Consider the following 22,505-nt stretch of genomic DNA (forward strand, 5'->3'; position numbering starts at 1 on the left):
CTTTGTTTAATAAGCTTCTGCAATTTGGAATGAATCTCCAAATTAAATTGACACTTTAGGAAATCTAAGAAGCTAGAGAAGGAAGCCTAGAATGATCCAAAATAGCAATGTACATTATGAGTTGTCTTATGACTTTAGGAGCATAGCAGATGATTTATGTGAACATGAAGTCTACAATTATAAGTTGAAGCCATGACTAGTAAATTATTCCTCTCCTGGTAATAAATTCCATCAGCACAGAGTAACTTTTAGCCACCTTTCAAAAGAAGCAACTGCTGGCCCAGATGATCAGGGCCAAAAATAAATTAGGTAACAAGCCCAACATCCTTCTACACGTTGGTCTTTTCTTTTTTCCTTTTGAGCTTGATTTATTCATATGTCTTTCCTAGAAGACTATGACTTTCAGAGATATATTATCTTACTTTAATGATACAGAGATGGTAGAATTGACAAAGAATACTAGGACAAAAGAAAAATAATTCAAGGGAATATTTTGAAAGTCAGCAACATTCTAAGTTATTTCTAAGACAGCCATATAATAGCAGCAGAGTAAAGTAGTGCTATTACCATAATTTTGTAGTATTTACTATTATACAATATTTTGTTTGGCTAGTTGTTTTTGAAACAGGGTCTCGCTCTGTCACCTAGGCTGGAGCACAGTGATGTGATCTTAGCTCACTACAACCTCTGCCTCCTGGGCTCAAGCAAATATCTTACCTCAGCCTCCTGAATAGCTGAGACCACAAGCACACACCACTATGCCCAGCTAATTAATTTATTTTTTTGTATTTTTGGTAAAGACAGGGTTTTGCCAGTTGCCCAGGCTGGAATATGCAATATTTTAAATCATACTATTTACATTGTGATGCAAGGAAAGCATAACTAGAAATTATATGACAGGTTACAAAATTATGTCTAACTTGACGAAAGGCAGAAAAAATTGAAATAAAAGAAAAGAGGTATATAAACTGTTTCCTTTTTTTGAGTGCTTGGACCAAAATTAATGTCAACACAGAAGAATCATTGGCCAACAAGAAAAACCTATTAATTATTAGATAGTAGAGCATTTCATTTGACAACTTGTTTGATTTTCAGACATTTAACTGCATTTAGCCTGAAACTACTGATTAAAAACCAAACATAAAAATGAACTAGATGAAACAAGATTATCCAGAAACAATAACATTTTAAAAACCTGTTCTAATTTTAGGCCATAGCAGCTTTCTAAAAATTATCCATATAAAGATAAAAGACACAGAACATACTTTATGTGATTAATCACTTGAATAATGGATGATACTGCAAAACTAGATACGTACTTGTAAGACATCACTTGGAGGTAATGTTTGTTTCACATTAAGTTTGAAGAACACAATTTTTTTCCTCTCTAAATCTTTTATTAAAATCTGAAGGGTAGCTCTAACTGGATCACGTATCTTTCTTCATTTTGAATCTAGAAAAGGTTCTGTCTTCCTAATCTATATTTAGGTTTAGGGAGCATATTAACATTTTCTCAGTGAGTATACCCTTTTTGGTGTCCTTTTCTAGGATAATAACTAAAATATTCCTAGGGCCTCTGATTTTATTTCAGTTTCCAAACTAAGTATTTAGCATATTTTTTGTACTGTATCTTGATGAGGCATATAGTAGTATATAAGGTGCTATAATAAATAGCAGGCATAGCAATTTTCTTAGAACTTTACTGAAGGGATTTTTTTCAGTTGGCAATTAAATCACTATCTCTGCAATATTTTCTGCAAGTAAACTGTGCTAAAGATCACAGAACATCTGTATGACATTATTAGAATCAAATCTTTCTTAGTAGGTTGATTATGATTCTTTACAACATGATCTAGTTCATTATTGGCATATAGTAACCATTTAATAAATATCTGTTAAATAAATAAATACATACTAACAGAATGCAATGAAAACATATTACATATTCTCTTATTGCTCTCAATATAGGCTTACATTGTAAAATATTCTACCTTTAACAATTCAATTTACAATAACTTAAAAATTAAGACCGCAAAAACATTTTGCTAGGGTTCTTATGGCAGCTAAAGAAAAGACTAATAGATAAATTCAAAGTGAGATGCTTAAACAGTTCAAGGGTGAATATTTCTAAAGACTTTACATTGCTACCTTAATTTTGTGTTCTATCCACATACATGTAATGCAACAGGTTAACATCCTCACCTAATGCTATCAACAGCCACCACAGAATAGTTGCTAGCTTTTAGAAAACCACAAGTGATAATGTAATATTTACACTTATCTCTATTTATAGATAACATATTTATATGTTTGTATTTATATTCTATTTATATAGATGTGGAAATTAATGTAATAAAGGAAGAAACTAAGATATAAGGAGTATTAGTAATGATCAAACATACACAGGGTTAAGTCAGCTCTTACTCTGATCTAAAAAGCTTCAAGCACTTCCACTCTCTTGGTTTCTTTTTTGCCTTTCATCTCTCAACCACTCACATATTGGTCTTTCTTACCTTTCATTATTGAACGAGTATTTGACATGTTTAATCAATATTTTCTCCTTTTCCAATTATCTTTGTGCCCAGTAACTTCTCCTCGTCTCTCTCTGACCAACTCCCCGAATGTCCCTTACATTTTCTCCCTGCACCTTCTGCCCTCAGTCAGCACAGGCAGCAACACAGCATGAAGCAGGGTTTTGGTGCTCTTTGTCAATAGCAACTGAGCCCTAGAACTAGAAGGGTTAGAACCAGAGAAAGCAAGGAACGTGTTTTTGATAATTCTATACACTAAAAAGAATACTTTTAGTAGATATTTTAATCACATATACAAATCTGGCTAATTAAAAGTTTTTCACTTTTTAATTTATGTTTGGCATGCTGTAAACCCCCTAGGAAATATTATGCCTTGTACCTTCCTCTTTGCTCATCTGCTGTCATGGTACTTTGTGTAAATAACCTACTTCCCCTTCCAGATCACTCTACCATAGTCTTTACTTCTTGCATGTGTTTATGAGTTCTGCTGTGCCTGTTAAGTGAAAAGACAAAGAAACCTTACAGTGACACAACAATAAAACACAACAAGAAAGCACAGAATCTAAAGACTTGGTTTCTAGTTTTATAGTAGATGTATAACTCACTGGCCAAGTGTCTTAGGCAGGCACGACCTTTACCATTCCTGTGCCTGTTTTCTTAGCTGAAAAATGGTGAAGTTGAAGTCCAAATTGTAAGAGTCCTTCTCTGTTCAGAGACTGAATGAGGTAAGCCCTATTTACACCTATGTCATTCATCTCTGCAACAACCTTGATGGGAAGGAGAGTAACATTATCTCCACACTGCAGATAAAGAAACGGAAGCTAAAGGCGATTGTAGGACTATTCTACGGTTGCACATTTGTCTGGTAGCAGCACTAGGACCCAAACCCGGGCTTTATTTGCCTTTTATATCTACAGAGAAAGCTAAGCCATAATCTCCGTATATAAAGAGGAGACAAAGGGAGTAAATTGGTGAGATTTTAATGTTTGTCTAATAAATGTAAAGACAGAGGCAGCAGTTTCTCTTAAGAAAGAGACTATACTTTATGGATAGACTGCATTTAGATCACATTGACCATTATTTTGTTTTACATTATTACTCTTTTCTCCCAGAGTACCAAATCTGCTTTGGACTTTATGGTTGTTGAACCTCACTCACAGATGGAGAATCCTACCACACAAGTTTTTTTAAAGAGCAGTTTGTTAAAAATAATATTTGCTCTCTTCCTTGGCAGAATAATGCAGAATGAATATTTATGTGCTTTATTCTATAATTTATGAAATGTCTTTGTGGTGATATTATGTGGGCTCTCTGTATTTAAGGACATAATAAAAATTATAAAAGTATTTCTGTACTGGTGGTTTTTACATATTATATAATAACCAATAGCATATATGCATTAATGAGCTTTTAAATTATGCTATTGAACATGAAAAAATAGAACATGGGCAGTAGCAATGATGATTATTTACTTTGTCAGTTAGGCCATCTGCTATTTTTACCACATTCTTCAGGGAACATGGCAGTAGCTGGATGACTAGGACCCTGGACAAGTAGTCAGAAGATCCAAGCTCTATTCATAGAACTTACACTGACTCACTTGGTGACCATGTGCTCATCAGTTGATCTCTAGTAAGTTCTCAGATGTTAGAATTTGGGAGTGTTTCCTCATTTGCCAACCTCTCAGAAATGCCATGAATGTAGGTTTGTCTGTGTTTGCAAAATATTGTTAAAAAGGATCAGGAGGAAAAAAAACAACCAGACTTGAATAGCAGACATAGCACATGGTATAACTAGTCTTTTAAAAGAGAATTTAAATGTTATTTTACTATCTAAGCATAACTTTTCTCTCCTTCAACTTTGTCTCTTTCTTATCTGGCAAGGAAATCCCTCAGGTTTGTGGGTACAGGAGAAGACTGAAGTAAAAGAGGGTGATTTTGTCTTTTCTTCACTCTCTTTTACTCTGTTACCTTCGTAAGTCTATGCTCTTTCATAATCTAGCTGAGTGTTGGTTGAAGTGTTAGTGCAGTTAAACATTAAATGGAAGCAGAAATGCAGCATGTGTGATAAAGGAGAGAGCCCAGATACTTTACAATTATCTTTAGGGTATGTTTCTTTCCTTCAATTTTCAACAAATATTGAGTGCTGAACATCACGATGCTATGCCCTGAAGATACGAAGACAATGGAGACATAGTGCCGCATTCATGGAAGTACCAGCAGATCAGAGGCATTAGATATACAGGCAAATCATTACACTACAAGTATGATAAGTGTGAAGATGTAAGAGGATAGCAGAGAGGGGATGGGCATCTAGAAAGAGTCCCAAGAAGTGAGGTAGCAGCTAATCTTGGAGGGCAAGGAAAGCAAAACCAAATATTTTTTAGATACTATAAGTTTTATAGTAATGGTTTTTAAAAAAATGAATATTTAATCAAATGGAATTGTAGACAAGGCAGTGTGCCAAGCAACAGTAAAATCTATAAAAGCATCAATTTTAGAGTTCGAGTGATAAAATTCAACTCCATTCCTATCTATAGGTGTGACCTTGGGAAAGTTACCTGACCTCTCAAAATCTGTTTCTTCATTAATAGAATGGAGTTTTCAAAAGCATCTACATCTCTTGGGGTTTATGAAGATTAAATAAGATAATATGTATAAGTTCCTTACCCAGTCCTTGGCACCTGGTAAGATGTTAAAGGCTCAATAAATGCTAGTTATTATGAAATATTTCTACATATTTTCTCACTGAACCTTTGTAGCCATCCAATGGGCAGGCATTCCTAATGTCAGCTCTTTGGGAAGAAGATATAGAAAACAGGAGGTTCTAGGAATATAGGTTACAGACCCTGAAAGACCCACGTGTGCCATAGGAAGGAGTTTGGACCACATGGAGAAGGCAGTAGGAAATCTTCAAAGATTTTTAAAAGAGAAAACCAATGAGTTTTATGTTTTAGAAAGATTGTTTTATATATATATATATATATATATATATATATATATATATATATATATATTGCACTTTAGGTACTGGGGTACATGTGCAGAACATGCAGGATTGTTGCATAGGTACATACAAGGCAATGTGGTTTGCTGCCTCCATCCCCCGTCACTATATCTGGCATTTCTCCCTATGTTATCCTTCCCCAACTCCCTACCTCTGGCTGTCCCTCCCCTAGTCCCCTCCAACAGACCCCAGTATGTGATGCCCCCCTCCCTGTGTCCATGTGTTCTCATTGTTCAACACCCACCTATGAGTGAGAACCATGCAGTGTTTGGTTTTCTGTTCTTGGGTAAGTTTGCTGAGAATGATGGTTTCCAGATTCATCCATGTCCCTACAAAGGACATAAACTCATCGTTTTTTTTTTTATGACTGCATAGTATTCTATGGTGTATATGTACCATATTTTCCTTGTCCAGTCAATCATTGATGGGCATTTGGGTTGGTTCCAGATCTTTGCTATTGTAAACAGTGCCACAATGAACATAGATGTGCATGTGTCTTTATAATAGAATGATTTATAATCCTTTGGATATATGCCCAGTAATGGGATTGCTGGGTCAGGAAAGATCATTAAGACTGCAGTGTGGATAATGGATTGGAAAGGCAGGGAGGAACCGGAAAGATGGGAGTCCAGTTAGGAATTCTATGTAGTAAATCTCTCTGTGTAATAGTGGCATGGGAAATCTCCTAAATGCAATCATACAGACCCTGAGGAAGGGTGGCTAGCTGATGGATCCCCTGTGCCCTTAATTTTCACCTATTCCCATATCAATCCTGTCATGCCAAAGGCTTTAGGACTCACTTCCAAAATGCTTAATGCTTTCCACTCTGAATCCTACCAGTAATGGTGGTCTCTTTATTGCTAAGTGGCATGAGGTTTAAAAAAAAACCAGTAAGCTTCCTGCTGGAAATGAAAGAAGTCAATGTTAGTATAATTGTTTCTTGACTGCAGGGAAGAAGTAGAAAGGTTCCCTAAAAACATTTGGGTAGTTTGGTAGATGAATTGTTTTTGTCATCTTCATATGTTCATGATGTCATCATTATTATGCTACTACATTGATTCAAGAGTAAATCAGACATAATAGTAGAGTTGAGGTAAAATGCAGATATAGAATATCTCAGTTTACCATTTTTAAGCATCAGATAGATATTGTTTCATCTTTTTTCTTTCAAAATGTTGATTTTCCTTATCTCAACAGCATTTATTATTTCTACTATAAAATACTAGCCCCTTTCTGCTATTTTTGCTAGAGATTCTACATATTAAAATGTATACATTTAAAAAGTAATTAATGCAAGGGAAGTTTGAGACATGTTGAAGGCTACTCTTCTCTCAGAAAACCAGAAACTAAATAACTTGTAAAGAGTGCTTTGTTATGTAACAACATCTGAACATATACCATGAGAAATCTGTGAGTAACCAAGTTTTCTTATGAAATATCACTGTTCTATCCTGAATTCTTCCCTTTATGGATGTGCCTCTGATTCAGTTTTGCTTAGTAGCATGTGCTCTTTTTGCCTTAGTTGGTTTGCATAACATATGCATGTACTTTGAGATACGTGTTGTTGAAGACATGAGATGTTAACTATGGAGAAAAGCATCGAAACATAATAGAGGAAATGTACCCAAGCATTTCATATTTTTTAGGACTTGTATCTTTTAAATAATATAAGAAAAGTGTATCTAGCACTTTATAAAAGTTCTTGAGCACATTAAAATCATGATGCATTTAAATCATGCTAATTATCATATATATTTAAAAATTAATTTGAAATATTTATTACAACACTAGTGAATAATAACCACAAGATTTTTTTTCCTCAAGTTTAAGATCTGGTAGAACTGATTTGTAAAAAATTTTTACAAAGATCTACAATGTTAAACCAGGAAAGCAGCTTTGAGACTTGGCAGAAAAGTGAAATAATTTTTTTAAAGATATTCTTAAACACATACCTCAAGCTTAATAAATGTGTAAGTGTTAAAAAAAAGAAAGCCTAAGAAAATGAGCTACATTTAAGGTGAAAAATTTTACAAATGAATTTAATAATCCAGACAGGGAAGGTGTTAAGAAACCAGCAGACCAAAGCAAAACTAAGTAAATTAATGTAAAAATATGAAAAGGACTGCATGAGAAGTGAAAAGCCACCAAACTTCAATCACGGCCATGCCATACAGAGAATGACGTGCAGAAATACAAATAAATAACAAAAACAATAAGAAACAGGAAAGACAGGTTGTTTTTAGAAAATTAATTTTAAAGATACCTTCATCTTATCAACTGCACAGGGTGAAAAGGGTTTTTAGTTAATAGTTGAGTCAGTAAATAATATCCATCTATATGATATATTAAAAATTTTTTTAATAAGGAAAAACACAATTAGCTATCTCTTACCTCTAAAAAGTGGGCTTTATAGCTTCAACACTGGAATATTTTTAATGCATCTAGCTTGTTTTCTCAATTTAAAAAATTTTCTTTTTTCTTGTAAGAACTTATGCTATAACACACACACACACACACACACACACACACACCCCAGAACAGAGCACCATAGTACTTCTTGATAGAAAATATTATTTTTAATTCTGAAAATTATGTATTAATATTTTAAAAGATATGAAATTAAAAGCAATTTGTAAGCATATAGAGGAGAAAAATTTATGCATTAAATATAGCTGAAATGCATATGATAAAAAGACATAAATAATCTAATATACTTTTACAATAAAGTAAACATGTGAAAAGTAACTATAGCTCACTTCTTTGAATTTTTAAGTGCCATCACATGTGAGGTCATTTCAACAAGATTGGGAAACATTGCTTATACAATGCAGAAACACCTTAGTGACTAAGATGGCTAAGCTAGGAGACCTAAACTATCATTGCCCTCGTTTGGATTGTCAACATTTCTCATCAGGCCTAAGCTATCCTGTTCTCCTCAGATTCATGTATCAGAGAGAATTACTTAAAACTTAAATCTGACAGTGACCATCACATAAATTATAAACTAGCCACCCAGGAGAATCAATGATGTGGCTGAACAGAGAGCGTAAATTCTTGCTCTACACACGTGTGCTATTAGAACAAACCAACGTTACCTATTTTTAATTCATTGCAGCAATTCTTTTTGTTTCTCTGTTTTGAGCAATGATGAGCCTTTAGTTATACCAAAGCCACAAATCCATTTTCTATCCACGGTAAAAGGCAGTTTGGACTTCCTGAAAATTTCAATTTATTTATGTTTATAGAGAGTGTGGTTTCACCTTGTTGTCCAGACTTGTCCTGCACTCCCAGCCTCAAGTAATCCTCTTGCCTCTACAAACTGTGATTATAGGGGCACACAACTGCTCCCAGCTTGAAAATTTTGATTTAGTCTAGTGAGTCAAGGATAGCATGTCAAACACATGGGGTACGGGGGAGAGAAGTGGGATTGTAGGCCTTTTTAAGACGTTTTTATAGAATTCATGTAACATTTCGGTATCATAATTTCCTTATCTATAAAACAGAAATAACATTAGGCTTGGCCAGGTGCAGTGGCTCATGCCCGGAATCCTAGCACTTTGGGAGGCCAATGTGAGAAGATTGCTCGAGCCCAGCAGTTCAAGACCATCTTGGGCAACGTGATGAAACTCCATCTCTACAAAAAGTAGACAAATTACCCAGGCATGGTGGCACATGCCTGAAGTCCCAGCTCCTTATGAAGCTGATGTGGAAGGATCAATTGAGCCCAGGGAGGTCAAGGCTGCAGTGAGCCATGATTGCACCACTGCACTCCCAGGCCACAGAGTGAGATCCTGTCCAAAAACAAACATTAGGTCTGCATACTTCAAAGTGATGTTACGAAATGTTAAATAAAATGAGAATGTATGTCAAAGGTTTTTTACAGTGCAGAGCAATGTCAAGTTACTTCCTACAATAAATAATGGTAGATTTGCAACTGGGACACACCTGAAAAACAGCAATTCCAGTGCTTGTAGACATAAACGAAGGTCAGCTCTGAGTGTACACCCAGCTCTCAGCTATCTCTGAGACCTCATTTTTGTACCCCTACCACTCTTGCCCATGTTACTGGCATTCGTTCTGTTCCTTGAACAAAGCAAATTGATTCCCACCACCAGGCTTTTCTCTCTATCTGGTTAGCTATTCTTTCCGATCCTTGTTTGTCTGGTTTCTTCTCATAATTTGGGTTTCTATTCTAATGACACCTTCTCAGAGACAACCCCATCGTTATCCAGGCTAATTACACCACTGCTCTATCCTATTCCAGTCTCAGGAGATCACATTACTCTCTTATTTTCTTCTTAATATTTGTTATCTAAATATCTTACTCTTTCTTTACTTCCTTATTTATGGAATGGCCACCATACAAGGGCACTATGCCCTCTTATCAAAGGACCTGACTGACCCAGCAGTCTGTCACTAAGCTAGACAATATTGCCAATGGTTTGAATGAAAGAAAGCTCAGAGTGACCTTGTCAAATAAGGGAAGTAATCAGTTGAAAACCTTTCCTTTACACATATGTAAAGGAAAATACTAAACAGATACAGGATAATGTGTGTGTGTGTGTGTGTGTGTGTGTGTGTGTGTGCTGTAGGAAGCTGAAGCTGACTTAATGTGTTAGCGAAAATAACAATTTGGAATGCAGAATTTCTTGTGCTGGTTTGTCAGAAGGAATAGATTGAGGCAGTCTGGGGAAGTGAACCTGAGAGTGGTCTCACATGATGCATCTGGATAAGTAATGATACCCTTTTACAAGTTAAATTCAACACATTATTTCTATAACTGATTTGCCTGTAATTTCTATTCTATGGCATATAAAATGTTATTTAAAAACCTTCTCCCTTACAAAGTCCCATCCTCTATAGGAAAATAGTGAGGCAAGTCACATTGCTCTTTGCTACTTTCCCACTTCCTCTTTCAGAAACTGTTTCTTCAGTCTTCAGTTCTCTAATCCCTTTCCACCACTGTTATTCACCTGCCCCACGACTTACTCTGCCAAGCCCCACTTTCAGCTTCAGAAGATCTCTGGGGTTTCTCCTTCGAAACTTCAATTTAGAGTTTGTCTGACTATGTGTCTGTCTCATTAGATTCCATGTATAATACCAAATATATCCTCACAGTGCCAACTTACTACAGAACACAGTAGGCATTCAATGCACATTTTCATTTTATAGTTTTCCATGTGCTTTTCTTTTTACCATTGGGTATATGTTAACTTTATTATTACTACTTGAATGTCCACATGGGTGGGATTAGGGTTTTTTTTAATATGTATTTTCCATTTTTAAAAAAGTCTCATACTTTTTTAACAAAAAGAAATTAAAGAAGAATGGGAAAAAGGAGCTTTACTATATATGACTGTGTTGTCAGTAGCAGATGACACTCAGCTTTTCCAATTAGCTGGATGGAAAGCATATTGAAGCAAACCTCAGGGAATAGAGAAATCTATAGGTAGCTCTCTTCTTCTAATTAATCTACTCAATTAGTGATCTGAGCATATATTTTAGAGCCAGGGTCTTGAGTTTTACTCTTAGCTCTGACACTTGCTTAGCTTGTTTAACTTTGAAGAAGTTTCTTAATTTTTCTGTCTTTTAACTTTCTTATCTGTAAAATGGTAATAACTGTACCTATTGAGGGTACAGGGTTAACTGAGGATATATTCAACAAATAATTTTTGAAGACATTCTATATATCAGGTCCTGCTCTTTGTATAAAAGATTGAATATGGAGAAAAAAAGACAAAAATTTATTTTTTCTAATGTTTGTGTTCCAGTAAGGTAGATAAATATATACATACCTATATGCATTAGTGTTAAGGAGGAAAACAAAAAGCAGAGAAGAGTGTATGTGAAACTGTTGATAGGCAGAGGATTTGAAGTTTTAGGTATGGTGGTCAGGGAAGGACTCCCTGAAGACAATTTTATAAGAACCTGAAGAAAGTGAAGGAGTTGGCCATGTGTATCTCTAGGAGGGGAGCCTTCAAGTTAGAGAGCACAATAATTATAAAGTCCTTGAGAAAGAAGCAGGAGTGGTGTGTTCAAGGAATAGCAAAGAGGCCAGTGAGGTCAGAGTGGAGTAATGTTTGGGAAATTGTGTGAAGTAAGGGGTGTGTGTGTGTTGGGAGTGATCAGTTAGGGCCCTGTGGGCCATGATTAGGACTTTGGGTTTGGACAAATGAATGATGCAATGAGATTCATGTCTGCACCGCATTCTTCCCAGTTGCCTGACAGACAACCGACTGGGGCTGGGATTGGGGAGCAAGAGCAGAGGCAAGGAGACCAGTTAGAAGGCTCTTGCCATAGTGCAGTCAAAAGATGATGGTATTTAGACCGAAGAGGAAGCAGTGCAAATGGTAAGAGCTGAACAGATTCGGAATTTATTCTGAGAGCCAAGAGGATCTCGGGCTGATTAGATGCAGGGTCAGTAAGAAAGAGAAGGTCTAGAATTACACCAATGTTTCTGGCCTGAACAGCTAAGAGAAATGATGCTTCCATTAATGGAAATAAAAATGTAGTTTAATGTATGAATAATATATTATTATGATCAAATGTGTTAACATGTTAATGAATTGGTATATGGAAAGCACTTAGTATAGGAGTTAACATCAAGTAAGTCTGATGTGTTTGTTGTTATTAATAATACATTGAAATGGGAACATTTTTTAAACTCCAGTATATGATTAAATGTTCATATTAAGAGTCACAACTTGTGGTCTTTAGAAATAAAGTGACTTAAATGAGATATTAAAATATTCTCCACTGGCAGGTATAGTATAGGAGAAAAACAGAATTTTCAAATAATGACTAAGAATTCCCTCTTGTTCAATTCCTCTTTTAACCTGCACATGCCTTTACTACAGTACGTCCTTCTTTTCTTTATTCCTGCCTTTTTGAAGTATCCCTATCTCAAAAGTAACATATACACTAAGTATATTAACTTTTAATGGACAATCTTGTGTTTTATAGTTACTATGGCAATGGAATTTCTATTCAGCAGTACGATTTCAAGTACCATTGAAGTATCCTGTGTTTTAAAGATGCAATAAGTTTTTTTTTTTTAACTTTTATTGTATGTTTTTGAAACTGTGAAAACCAATAAAATTCATTTTTGTTTTTTGGTTTTTTTAGAGACGATATCTCACTCTGTTATGCAGGCTGGAATGCAGTGTGCCGTCAGAGCTCACTGCAGCCTGGAATGCCTGGACTCGAGCAATCCTCCCACCTCACTCTTTTAAGTAGCTAGGACTACAGACATGCATCACCATGCCCAGCTAATTTTTGATTTTTTGTAGAGACAGGGGTCTCACTTTTAAATGGAAAGAATCAAGACAGGAAAGAATTGGGGAATCTAAGTAATCTCTTTTATTTTTCACAACACGGAGGTACTGTGGATTGTGGCTTGCTAATTCAATAAAGAATACAAACTCTCAGAGACTGGCATGAATTCAGCACTGGAATTCAGAACAGACAGGACTCCTAAATCTTAGAAATAATCTGAAGATAGATTTCGTGGTTCTCCTCTAAATTCAGAAAGCTAGTTAATGGGTCATATCATCATTTCCAATGATTATTTAAAACTCTCTAATTTGGTTTATATAATTTTTCCTTCTTTCTTTTCTCTAACTTTCTACTCACATATTTCTAACAATGTTTCATTTAATGTTGATCCTTTAATGGTTTATAATTTAACATTACTTCATGGCTTAAAAATATTCTCATAAACATTTGATTTTCAATATTTTTACTGGTAAAATATTTTTTACTAATTGTCTTAATAATATACAGATGAAGAAATGATTTGTACTATTTCCTCTTTAGGTGTGTAATTTGAAGCTCTGGGAATAATTATCACATTGCCAAATACACATAGCTTTTCATGAGCAGAAATATAACTTGAACCTGGGTCTTCAGTTTTAAAAACTTGTTCCCTGTCCATTTCATTACAGTTGAATCTTGGTAATTACTAATAAAATTCTCTGAGTATTTTCCAGGGAGTTCAATCAAGACAGTGGCCTAAGAACCACAGTGCTAAGAAGCCAGAGTGGAAGAATATAGTAAGGAGAGACCAAAAGTGGCCATGGATAAACCACATAAGAAAAAAAGAAAACTTTATGAAGTTCCAAATATATGGCCTTTAACATATTGTATAAATCACAGACTTAAGTATATATTCTCACTGCTGCATTTCATCTAAGACACCACTGATTGTGAGATGCATGACCAAGAAAGAAATATTTTTAAAAACCTGTCAATTAAATCACAATATACCTTGATTACAAGGTGCTTTTAGATTTAAAAAAGTTGAAATATGAAAAATGTACATTTTAGAATCAAAGAAATATAGTACTAGTCATTTCAGAGGGTATGAAATTCTCAAAATCAGTTATAATACAATCTCACTAGATAATCAATAAACACTTATTAAGTACCTATGGATGGGTACAAAGAAGCAAAATGCATAATCTAGATGAAGAGGCTTAAGTGCTATATATGAAATATTCATTGCTATCCTTCAGTTTCACAACAATGCCACTGTTGAAGACAGCAGATCCACTTGTAGAAAATGATGTCTTAGTGTAAAAGTGCCAAGAGGATATAAGGCATAGGAGGGAGGAGGAGAGAGAGGAGTACAGAGGTAGACGTAGCTGGGGGAAGGAAGGATGGGCCGGGGAGAGGTAAGAAAGATGGGAAGAGGTATCTAATTGATCTAGGAATTTCACTGAAATTCAGAAGTGGTCTGAATCCTGCTCATGTCAAATCTCCTGATCTCATTAAATATAAATGCTGTTCTGTATATGAAATCATATTTTAAAACATCAGCTTTGAAAAGGGGTTCATATATTTTTATAACATTGACTGCTCCACGTTTAATACCAGAAAATTTTCTCCTTTCTTGTGTATTTTTTAGCACAAAGACAATTTTAGTGCCTCTCAAATTTGAACTAGATATAATTGATCAAATATTTGGCATTGCTTAAGAATTAAATTTTGTTATGACTGGTTATCAACCTCCTCAATGACTTAAACGTTTTAGAATTTGTGATTAAAATTAAAAAATTGTTTGGGGTCAAACCAATCACCTACATATTTCACTTGGACTTTTATATAAATTAGGATTATCATCACAGTATCTGCATGCTGAACTGGAAAAAATTAAATTAGATTGTTTATTTCTAATTAAAAACGTTTCTGTTTCAGCAATGAGAATTTCATAAGTTGCCTTATGATATGAAATAATTGCTTTTGAAACTACTCAAAAAGAAAAGATACTCAGCCTCTCAGCTATGCATTATGCTCATAAATTTATTACTAATTTAAAAGGGATAATACTCGGCAACATCATTAAGCCTCATGACTAAGTAAGTGGTAAAGGATATTATACATTCTGATACTGTCACACAGTTGCTGGTGACTGAGAAAAAACTAACCTAGTAATGGTAATTACTTCTTTTGAAAGGCAAAACTATAAATAAATAATAATGCAGAGCAATTTTATTTTTAAAAGTCAATAATGAATTCCATCTGCTGCATGCCATTAAAAATCAAAGAGGTTACTTACACGCCTCAGTTCTTTTTATATCTTTATTCCTTCCATTTAAAAGTACAGGTCGATCCTTAATCATAATATTATTTTGGCTTATTTGACCAAAACTTCAACAAAAAAAAAAGAAAAGAGGAAAAAAATCCTCCTGTTTCTCGCCTCAGTTTTTTGGAGCCTAGACAACTTAACGTAAGACAAGGCTAATGAAGAACAAAGACATTTAAGCAAATGTTTAAGAGGATGGTTTGGAGCGTCTTAATGAAATGAATTACAGGTCTTTGAAACCCAGAATACAGTGGTGATAAAAGTGAGAGCATGTGACTTGATCTCTGCCATTACCTGAGTTAGGCACAATTTTTGAAGAATAAGGTCAGGCAACATGGAAATCTTAGTAACAAATGTTGTCCTATGAATGAATAAAAGATAAATCACAAAGGACTTGTTACAAATGGCCATTGGACACAAATAGACTCAAAATCACTATGTCTGAATCTATTTCTGGGAGTACTTATGGAATCATAATTAGCAGCAGTACCTACAGTAAATCCTAGAGAAATAATCTACAGAGACATAAAGTCTTTTTAAAGAGATACTCTATTTAGATTCAGTGTTTTGACAGAGTTTAATCCCTCCTAACCTCTCCAACCAAATATTCATATTTTGGAGGCAGTAACAATAGAACCTCCAGCTGCATTGTCATAGATCCATACAGCTCATCTGGACTTTGAAAACGCAACATAAAATGAGCCCTTTAATGTCTGCTGTATCTGACTTTCCAAAATAACTTATTTAAAGCCACTAAGAGAGCCCTTACACATACCTTTGCGCTGGCAGAACATTTCTGAGGTCCTTCCTTTGAACCTTGCTCAGCTAGCAGTGAGCTGCTTTCAAGAAGAGGAGACGGGAATTTTGGTTCCTGTGCTTCTCAGGGTAATACAACACTTCCTTTCTGCCAGAGTGCCTTCTCCTCCAGCCCAGTCCCTGACCCCTGGTGGCAGTGTGCAAGATTCAGAGGTTTCTGTTTCTGCACACAGGAAATCCACTGTACCTGCCCTGTGACTGTGGACTTGCTGTTGGCTCACTGAACATTTTAGAAACAGTGATGAGGACATGCTCTGTATGTTACTGAGTTGACCCTGTAAAGTCTATCATGGAGTGAGGTCACAGGACTCAATATCTAACCTCTGTACAGTTTCTTATCATAAAGTAAATAAACGGCATGGTCACCTTTAACAAATCTCTATATCATAGTCCTAATAGCACCAACAGGTAGATTTCATAAGCTGAGTGTGAACCAGGCTGGTGTTTTGTACCTTTATAGATATGTAAATTCTACTAGCTATTGTCAGAATATAATTTTGATTTTTGGCACTCAGAACTTCCAATTGAATCATAATGGATATAGTGCACAGTGCTTTGCATTATAGTTATTTATTTTTGTCTTTTTTTCCTAGTAAAGCAAGAAGAAAGTCCACACAACAGCGCTAAATGCTTAGTAATTAAATGAATTGATAAATGTAGTAATAACTTCCTTCTTCGTACTGAGCACAACCCCCACTTTTTTTTTTTTGAGATGGAGTTTTGCTGTGTCACCCAGGCTGGAGTACAGTGGCACGATCTCGGCTCACTGCAATCTCTGCCTCCCAGGTTCAAGCCATTCTCCTGCCTCAACCTCCCAAGCAGCTGGGACTACAGGTGCACACCATTATACTCGGCTAATTTTTGTATTTTTAGTAGAGATCGGTTTTGTCATGTTGTCCAGGCTCATCTTGAACTCTTGACCTCAGGTGATCTGCCTGCCTTGGCCTCCCAAAATGCTGGGATTATAGGCGTAAGCCTTTAGCCCCCTTTTAAACCACATTCTCTGTTATCCCAATTGAAGCAAAAAGCAGCACACTTGGCTGTTTCTGACTTACTGTTCATGTTCTTAAACTGCAGAATCCTAGAGAAGACTGTGGTGGAAGTCTACCTTTCATTCTTCCCTGTTATAACTGTTGTTTTTTTTCTGTGATGGAATCTTGCTCTGTCGCCCAGGCTGGGGTACAGTGGTACGATCTTTGCTCACTGTGATCTTTGCTCACTGCAACCTCCACCTCTCAGGTTCAAGCAATTCTCCTGCCTCAGCCTCCTGAGTAGCTGGAACTACAGGTATATGCTACCATGCCTGGCTAATTTTTGTATTTTTAGTGGAGACAGGGTTTCACAGTGTTAGCCAGGATGATCTAGATCTCCCAACCTCGTGATCCCCCTGCCTGGGCCTCCCAAAGTGCTGGGATTACAGGCGTGAGCCACTGCACCAGCCGTCATCACATTTTTATGAGACCCTTCAATAGCAACTCACTGAGATATAGACATACTGTAACATCATATTTTATTTGAGGGCAGAGATCACAACCATTGAGAATAGAAAATGTCAACTCAGTGAGTAAAGATCTTTGTGAGTCTGAGAACCACTGGATGCCCAAACAGGTGGGCTTCAGGGGTAAGTTTAAAAGACACACAAATGTCAAAAACCACGTGCAGAGTTAGTACAAGGCAATGAAATGACAATGATCATGACGAAAATGGAGTTCATGTTGCCACCAGTTCACAACGCTGATGTTCTAAGAATAGTAATAATACTAATGTTTTGCATGTGATATACAGATTATAGTCTTGGCCAAATTCTAACAGCTCCATCATAACTAGTCATTGACTAGTAAAGTACGTGACCAAGCCAACAAGCTTTTACAGGAAAATTATATAAATTGGCAAGATGATTCATTCTCAAATGAGAATTCATGATGTCTAATCTTCTCTATGGAGCTACATATGTATTCACTACAAACTCTATTTGGTTCCTTGAAGAGTTCCAGAATTCCTTATGAATGCTATTCAATACATAAGATAACCTATGTAAAACTTTTGGTTAAGTTCCTGGTACTCTGCTACAAGAAGGTGTTTAACTGGATATTGATTTCCATTCCCTTCCTTAGTGACACGACTGGCTTATTCCAGTCCTAGATTCCATTCTACTACATTAAAGTAATGCTAATAATAACAATGACTTACTATGTGTGATGTTTTATCATTTACAAAGTGCTTCGACTAATATTCTTATGTTATGCATGCAGCCACTCTGGGAGATATTGCTTATTCTCCAAGATTTGCCAAACAAGCTATGGATAGAAAATTAGTGACACAGTGTTTCCTTGTAGCTTTTTATGGTACAAAGAGCACAAAGAGAAAAAATGTTTTCAAGATGCCTTGATGTTCATGTTCAAATAATTCAGCATAGCTGCAAACTTCTGGGAAACAACAGCAGCAGGTAGAAAGCAAGAATGAATTGGCTTTCTTTTCTTTTCAGACAGGTTCTGGCTCTATTGCCCAGGCTGGAGTGTAGTGGCATGATTTAGGCTTACTACGACTTCTGCTGGGCTCAAGCTATCCTCCCACCACAGCCTCCAGAGTCTCTGGAGCTATAAATGTTGCCATCATCCTGGTGATTTTTTTTTTTTTGAGATAGAGTCTTGCGCTATTGCCCAGGCTGCTGGAGTGCAGCGGCGTGATCTCAGCTCACTGCAACTTCTACCTCCAGGATTCAAGTGATGCTCCTGCCTCAGCCTTCCGAGTAGCTGGGACTACAAGCATGTGCCACCACACCTTGCTGATTTTTGCACTTTTCGTGGAGATGGTATTTCACCATGTCAGTCAGGCTGGTTTCAAACTCCTGACCTCAGTTGATCCACCCGTCTCAGCCTCCCAAAGTGCTGGGATTACAGTTGTGAGCCACCGCGCCTGGCCTATTTTTCCCCATGTTGCCCAGGCTAGTCTCAAACTCTTGAGCTCAAGTGATCCACCAGCCCCTTGTCCTCCCAAAGTGCTAGGATGACAGGCTTGAGCCACCATGCCCAGCCAAATTGGCTCCTTAAGCAAGACTTCATGTAGCAATAAAACTCATACACACAGAAGCAGCATCCTAAACTAAACATAAACACGTGGTTTTTAGCATCGCAGAATATACAAAGGAGGGCTTTTACAATATTGACATCTCACATAGATGATATAGTAATACTATCTACATTTGCATTTGTGTCTGAATATGAATAACAGAGTTATAAAACCATATGCATATACACCACCATATCAAACACACCTATGGTCATATGACAGTAATAAATAAATATGTATATCTATCTATATGTCATATCTATATAAGATACATATTTTGCAATATTTCATCATTTGTTCTTTATTCTTTGCTCTCATTAGGAATCTGATAGGAGCTAAACTTGAGTCACTGGTCAGTTAAGTTTACTTCTTTCAAGGTTTTGTAAAACCAAATCAACCTTATAATCGTGCTTAGAGCTGTTCAGTAGGTATACAGTCAACATCATTTCCGACAAATATTGGCTGTCTACCACTTTTGGGATGTGGGCTGCCAAGAAGCTCTGATTTATGGCAGTCAGGAATGCTATAGCTTCTATATCTCTAGTTTTTATTCTAGATTCTTTTTCTAGTTTATTTATTTTACTCTAAGTTGGTACTTCATTTCCTAGTTGACTTCTTTATTTTCCTTGTATCTGTTGTCATACCATGTAGATTGACCAATTTGTGATAATGTGACTTCAAATATCTGGGTTTATTGATCTATTTTTATGAGATTGAAAGATGTGCTTGAGAATATAATTAGATCTTGATCAAACTGGACCTTTTTTAAGATGGTAAAAATAATAGACATTTTACAAAAGAAAAACATATGGCAAAAACAAGTCTTTCCAAGACTTGGGTAATTTTGAAATCATGCAGTTTCCCTAATTACAGATGTGAATTTTTGGCAGGTAGGATTGTAAAATTATTTTGATAGTATCACATTGTAATGCTGAGGGCATAGTCTTAGCCTAATATGTGAATTTCGCTTGTAGTGTGTAGACATTCCTCAAAATGCACTCTGGGGCCTGGCACGGTGGCTCACGCCTGTAATTCCAGCACTTTGGGAGGCCGAGGCGGGTGGATCACGAGGTCAAGAGATCGAGACCATCCTGGTCAACATGGTGAAACCCCGTCTCTATTAAAAATACAAAAAAATTAGCTGGGCATAGTGGTGCATGCCCGTAATCCCAGCTACTCAGGAGGATGAGGCAGGAGAACTGCCTGAATCCAGGAGGCGGAGGTTGCAGTGAGCCGGGATCGCGCCATTGCACTCCAACCTGGGTAACAAGAGCGAAACTCCATCTCAAAAAAAAAAAAAAAAAAAAAAATGCACTCTACAGAACACCAAAATAAACACTTTCCCCCTGAGAAGTGCCAGATGGGGAAACAAATGCAGTTGAGATGCCAAGCCATATAAATGGTGTCAGTTCTAAAACAAGGCTCTCCAGGGGATGGCTGCAAGGGAAAGAAGTCCAGAGAAAACATCTAGTTTTTCTGTGTGAAAGGTTACTTAATAAGTATTTAACTCATTTTCAGGGGAAGAAAGCAGGTGTTTAAGAACAATTTTTAAACTACTATAGTAGAGTTTTCAACTACTTATACTAACAATTACGGTTGGCTGATATATATAGGAAATATCAAGCCAGGCACGTGGATCATGTCTGTAATCCCAGTACTTCGGGAGGTCAAGGAGGGTGGATCACCTGAAGTCAGGAGTTCGAGACCAACCTGTCCAACTTGGTGAAACCCCATCTCTACTAAAAATACAAAAATTAGCCAGGCATGGTGGAACGTGCCTATAATCCCAGCTACTTGGGAGGCTGAGGTAGGAGAATCACTTGAACCTAGGCGGCAGAGATTGCAGTAAGCTGAGATTGTGCTATTGCACTCCATCCTGGGAAATAAGAGTGAAACTCTGTTAAAAAACAAAAACAAACAAACAAACAAAAAAACACAGGACATATCAAGTATGTTAGGTTTTGTGGAAATTACATACATCACAAAATTTCCCTAAGTTGGCCAGGTGCTGTGGCTCATGTCTGTAATCCCAACACTTTGGGAGGCTGAATTAGGCAGATCGCCTGAGGTTGGGAGTTCAAGAACAGCCTGACCAACGTGGACAAACCCCGTCTACTAAAAATAAAAAAATTAGCTGGGCATGGTGGCATATGCCTGTAATCCCAGCTACTCAGGAGGCTGAGGCAGGAGAATTGCTTGAACCCAGGAGGTGGAGGTTGCAGTGAGCCAAGATCATGACATTGCACTCTAGCCTGGGCAACAAGAGTGAAACTCTGTCCCCCCCAAAAAATTCCCATGTTTAGATTACATAAAAGAACCTTCACTAAACCAGATCACGTAGTATGTAATGAAAATTAAAGTTTATTGAGCAACTATATGTTTGAGGCCAGCCTACCCTAAGCACTCGGGTTAATGGTGATTTAGTCATCAGATACAAACAGCCCTTTTCCTTTCCTCCTCTTTCCTCCTGTGTGAACATATTTTCTTCTGACTAAATAAAAATAGTCAAAGTTCTGTTTTCCCTAGGGAAAAATATCTCATATTAGGTAAGAAGCATGTTTTCCATTCTGTTCTTCTCTTCTCTTACATTTCTCAGCAATCTGCATAAGTAGTCAGTTTGCCTCCTGCTTTCCCTGTGCTGCACTGGCAAATGCTTTTCTGAAAGCACATGTTGCAGAGTGATGAGCAGTTAAGATTCTGAAGATAGTTGACCAGGGTTCAAATCTCAGTTCCTTCACTTTCTAACCTTGAGGTGTAGGGTAAATTACTTAACCCATCTGCCTCTCAGTTTTGCCACCTGTAAAACTAGAATCTTAGTATTCGTAGGGCTGTGTGAGAATTAAAGTATTTACTACATATAAGATACTTAGAATAGTATTTGGAATATAATAAATAATAAATGCTACCTTTAAAATTTTCATGAAGTAAGAGTCATAAAAGTGGGTGTAGGTATTTCACATATTGCCTGCTCTGTCAAAATAAACAATGTTAATACAAGAGTCCTCATCATATAGAAATGCATTAGGATGAACTCCTGAAAACAAAGATTTTCTTAATTATCTCACTTAGAAAATACAAAATTTTCATCAGAGAAGAGATGCAGAAAGGAAATGAATTAAAGAAAAAAATGTCAGATCATAATGGAAATGAGTTTTGAGCTTGATTTCAAGCTTCTGTAAAAAGCCATCTGAAGAAAATGAATGATAGTTACATATGTAGCAAGTTATATATGAAGGTTATTATACCCTAAAAGAATTATATAAAGTTATTGTTTAAGTATTTACATCAGTCGTGCTTTGGAGACTGCTTAATAATGTATAAGTTTACCCTGCACCGTTCCACTGGACTTAAACTATATGCCTTACAACTACTGTTTCATTTCCATATTATTTTCTTCTCCAGTTTCCCTTGTATTTTATATATGTATTTACATTTCTTTTACAAAAATTTGAAAGAGTATTCCTATCAGAATAATATTTTTTCTACAAAAGGTAGACAAT

General features: G+C 36.3%; 1 protein-coding gene across 26 annotated transcripts in view; it reads right to left on the reverse strand.

Annotated features, from left to right (window-relative positions):
* OXR1 (oxidation resistance 1) overlaps positions 1-22,505 on the reverse strand; it is a 484,621-nt gene that overhangs the window by 121,607 nt on the left and 340,509 nt on the right. For 4 of the 26 annotated variants that reach the window (XM_035277536.3, XM_035277530.3, XM_078353376.1 and 1 more), the window contains exon 1: positions 15,896-16,078. The exons of the other annotated variants lie outside the window; for them this stretch is intronic. In XM_035277536.3, the coding sequence (XP_035133427.1) occupies positions 15,896-15,914 (19 nt within the window). In that variant the 5' untranslated portion in view covers positions 15,915-16,078. Of the gene's footprint in view, positions 1-15,895; positions 16,079-22,505 lie in introns of those variants that run through there. 26 annotated transcript variants of the gene reach the window in all.

The sequence above is a fragment of the Callithrix jacchus genome, chromosome 16 (assembly GCF_049354715.1).
Source record: "Callithrix jacchus isolate 240 chromosome 16, calJac240_pri, whole genome shotgun sequence".
In the NCBI taxonomy this organism is placed as follows: domain Eukaryota; kingdom Metazoa; phylum Chordata; class Mammalia; order Primates; family Cebidae; genus Callithrix; species Callithrix jacchus.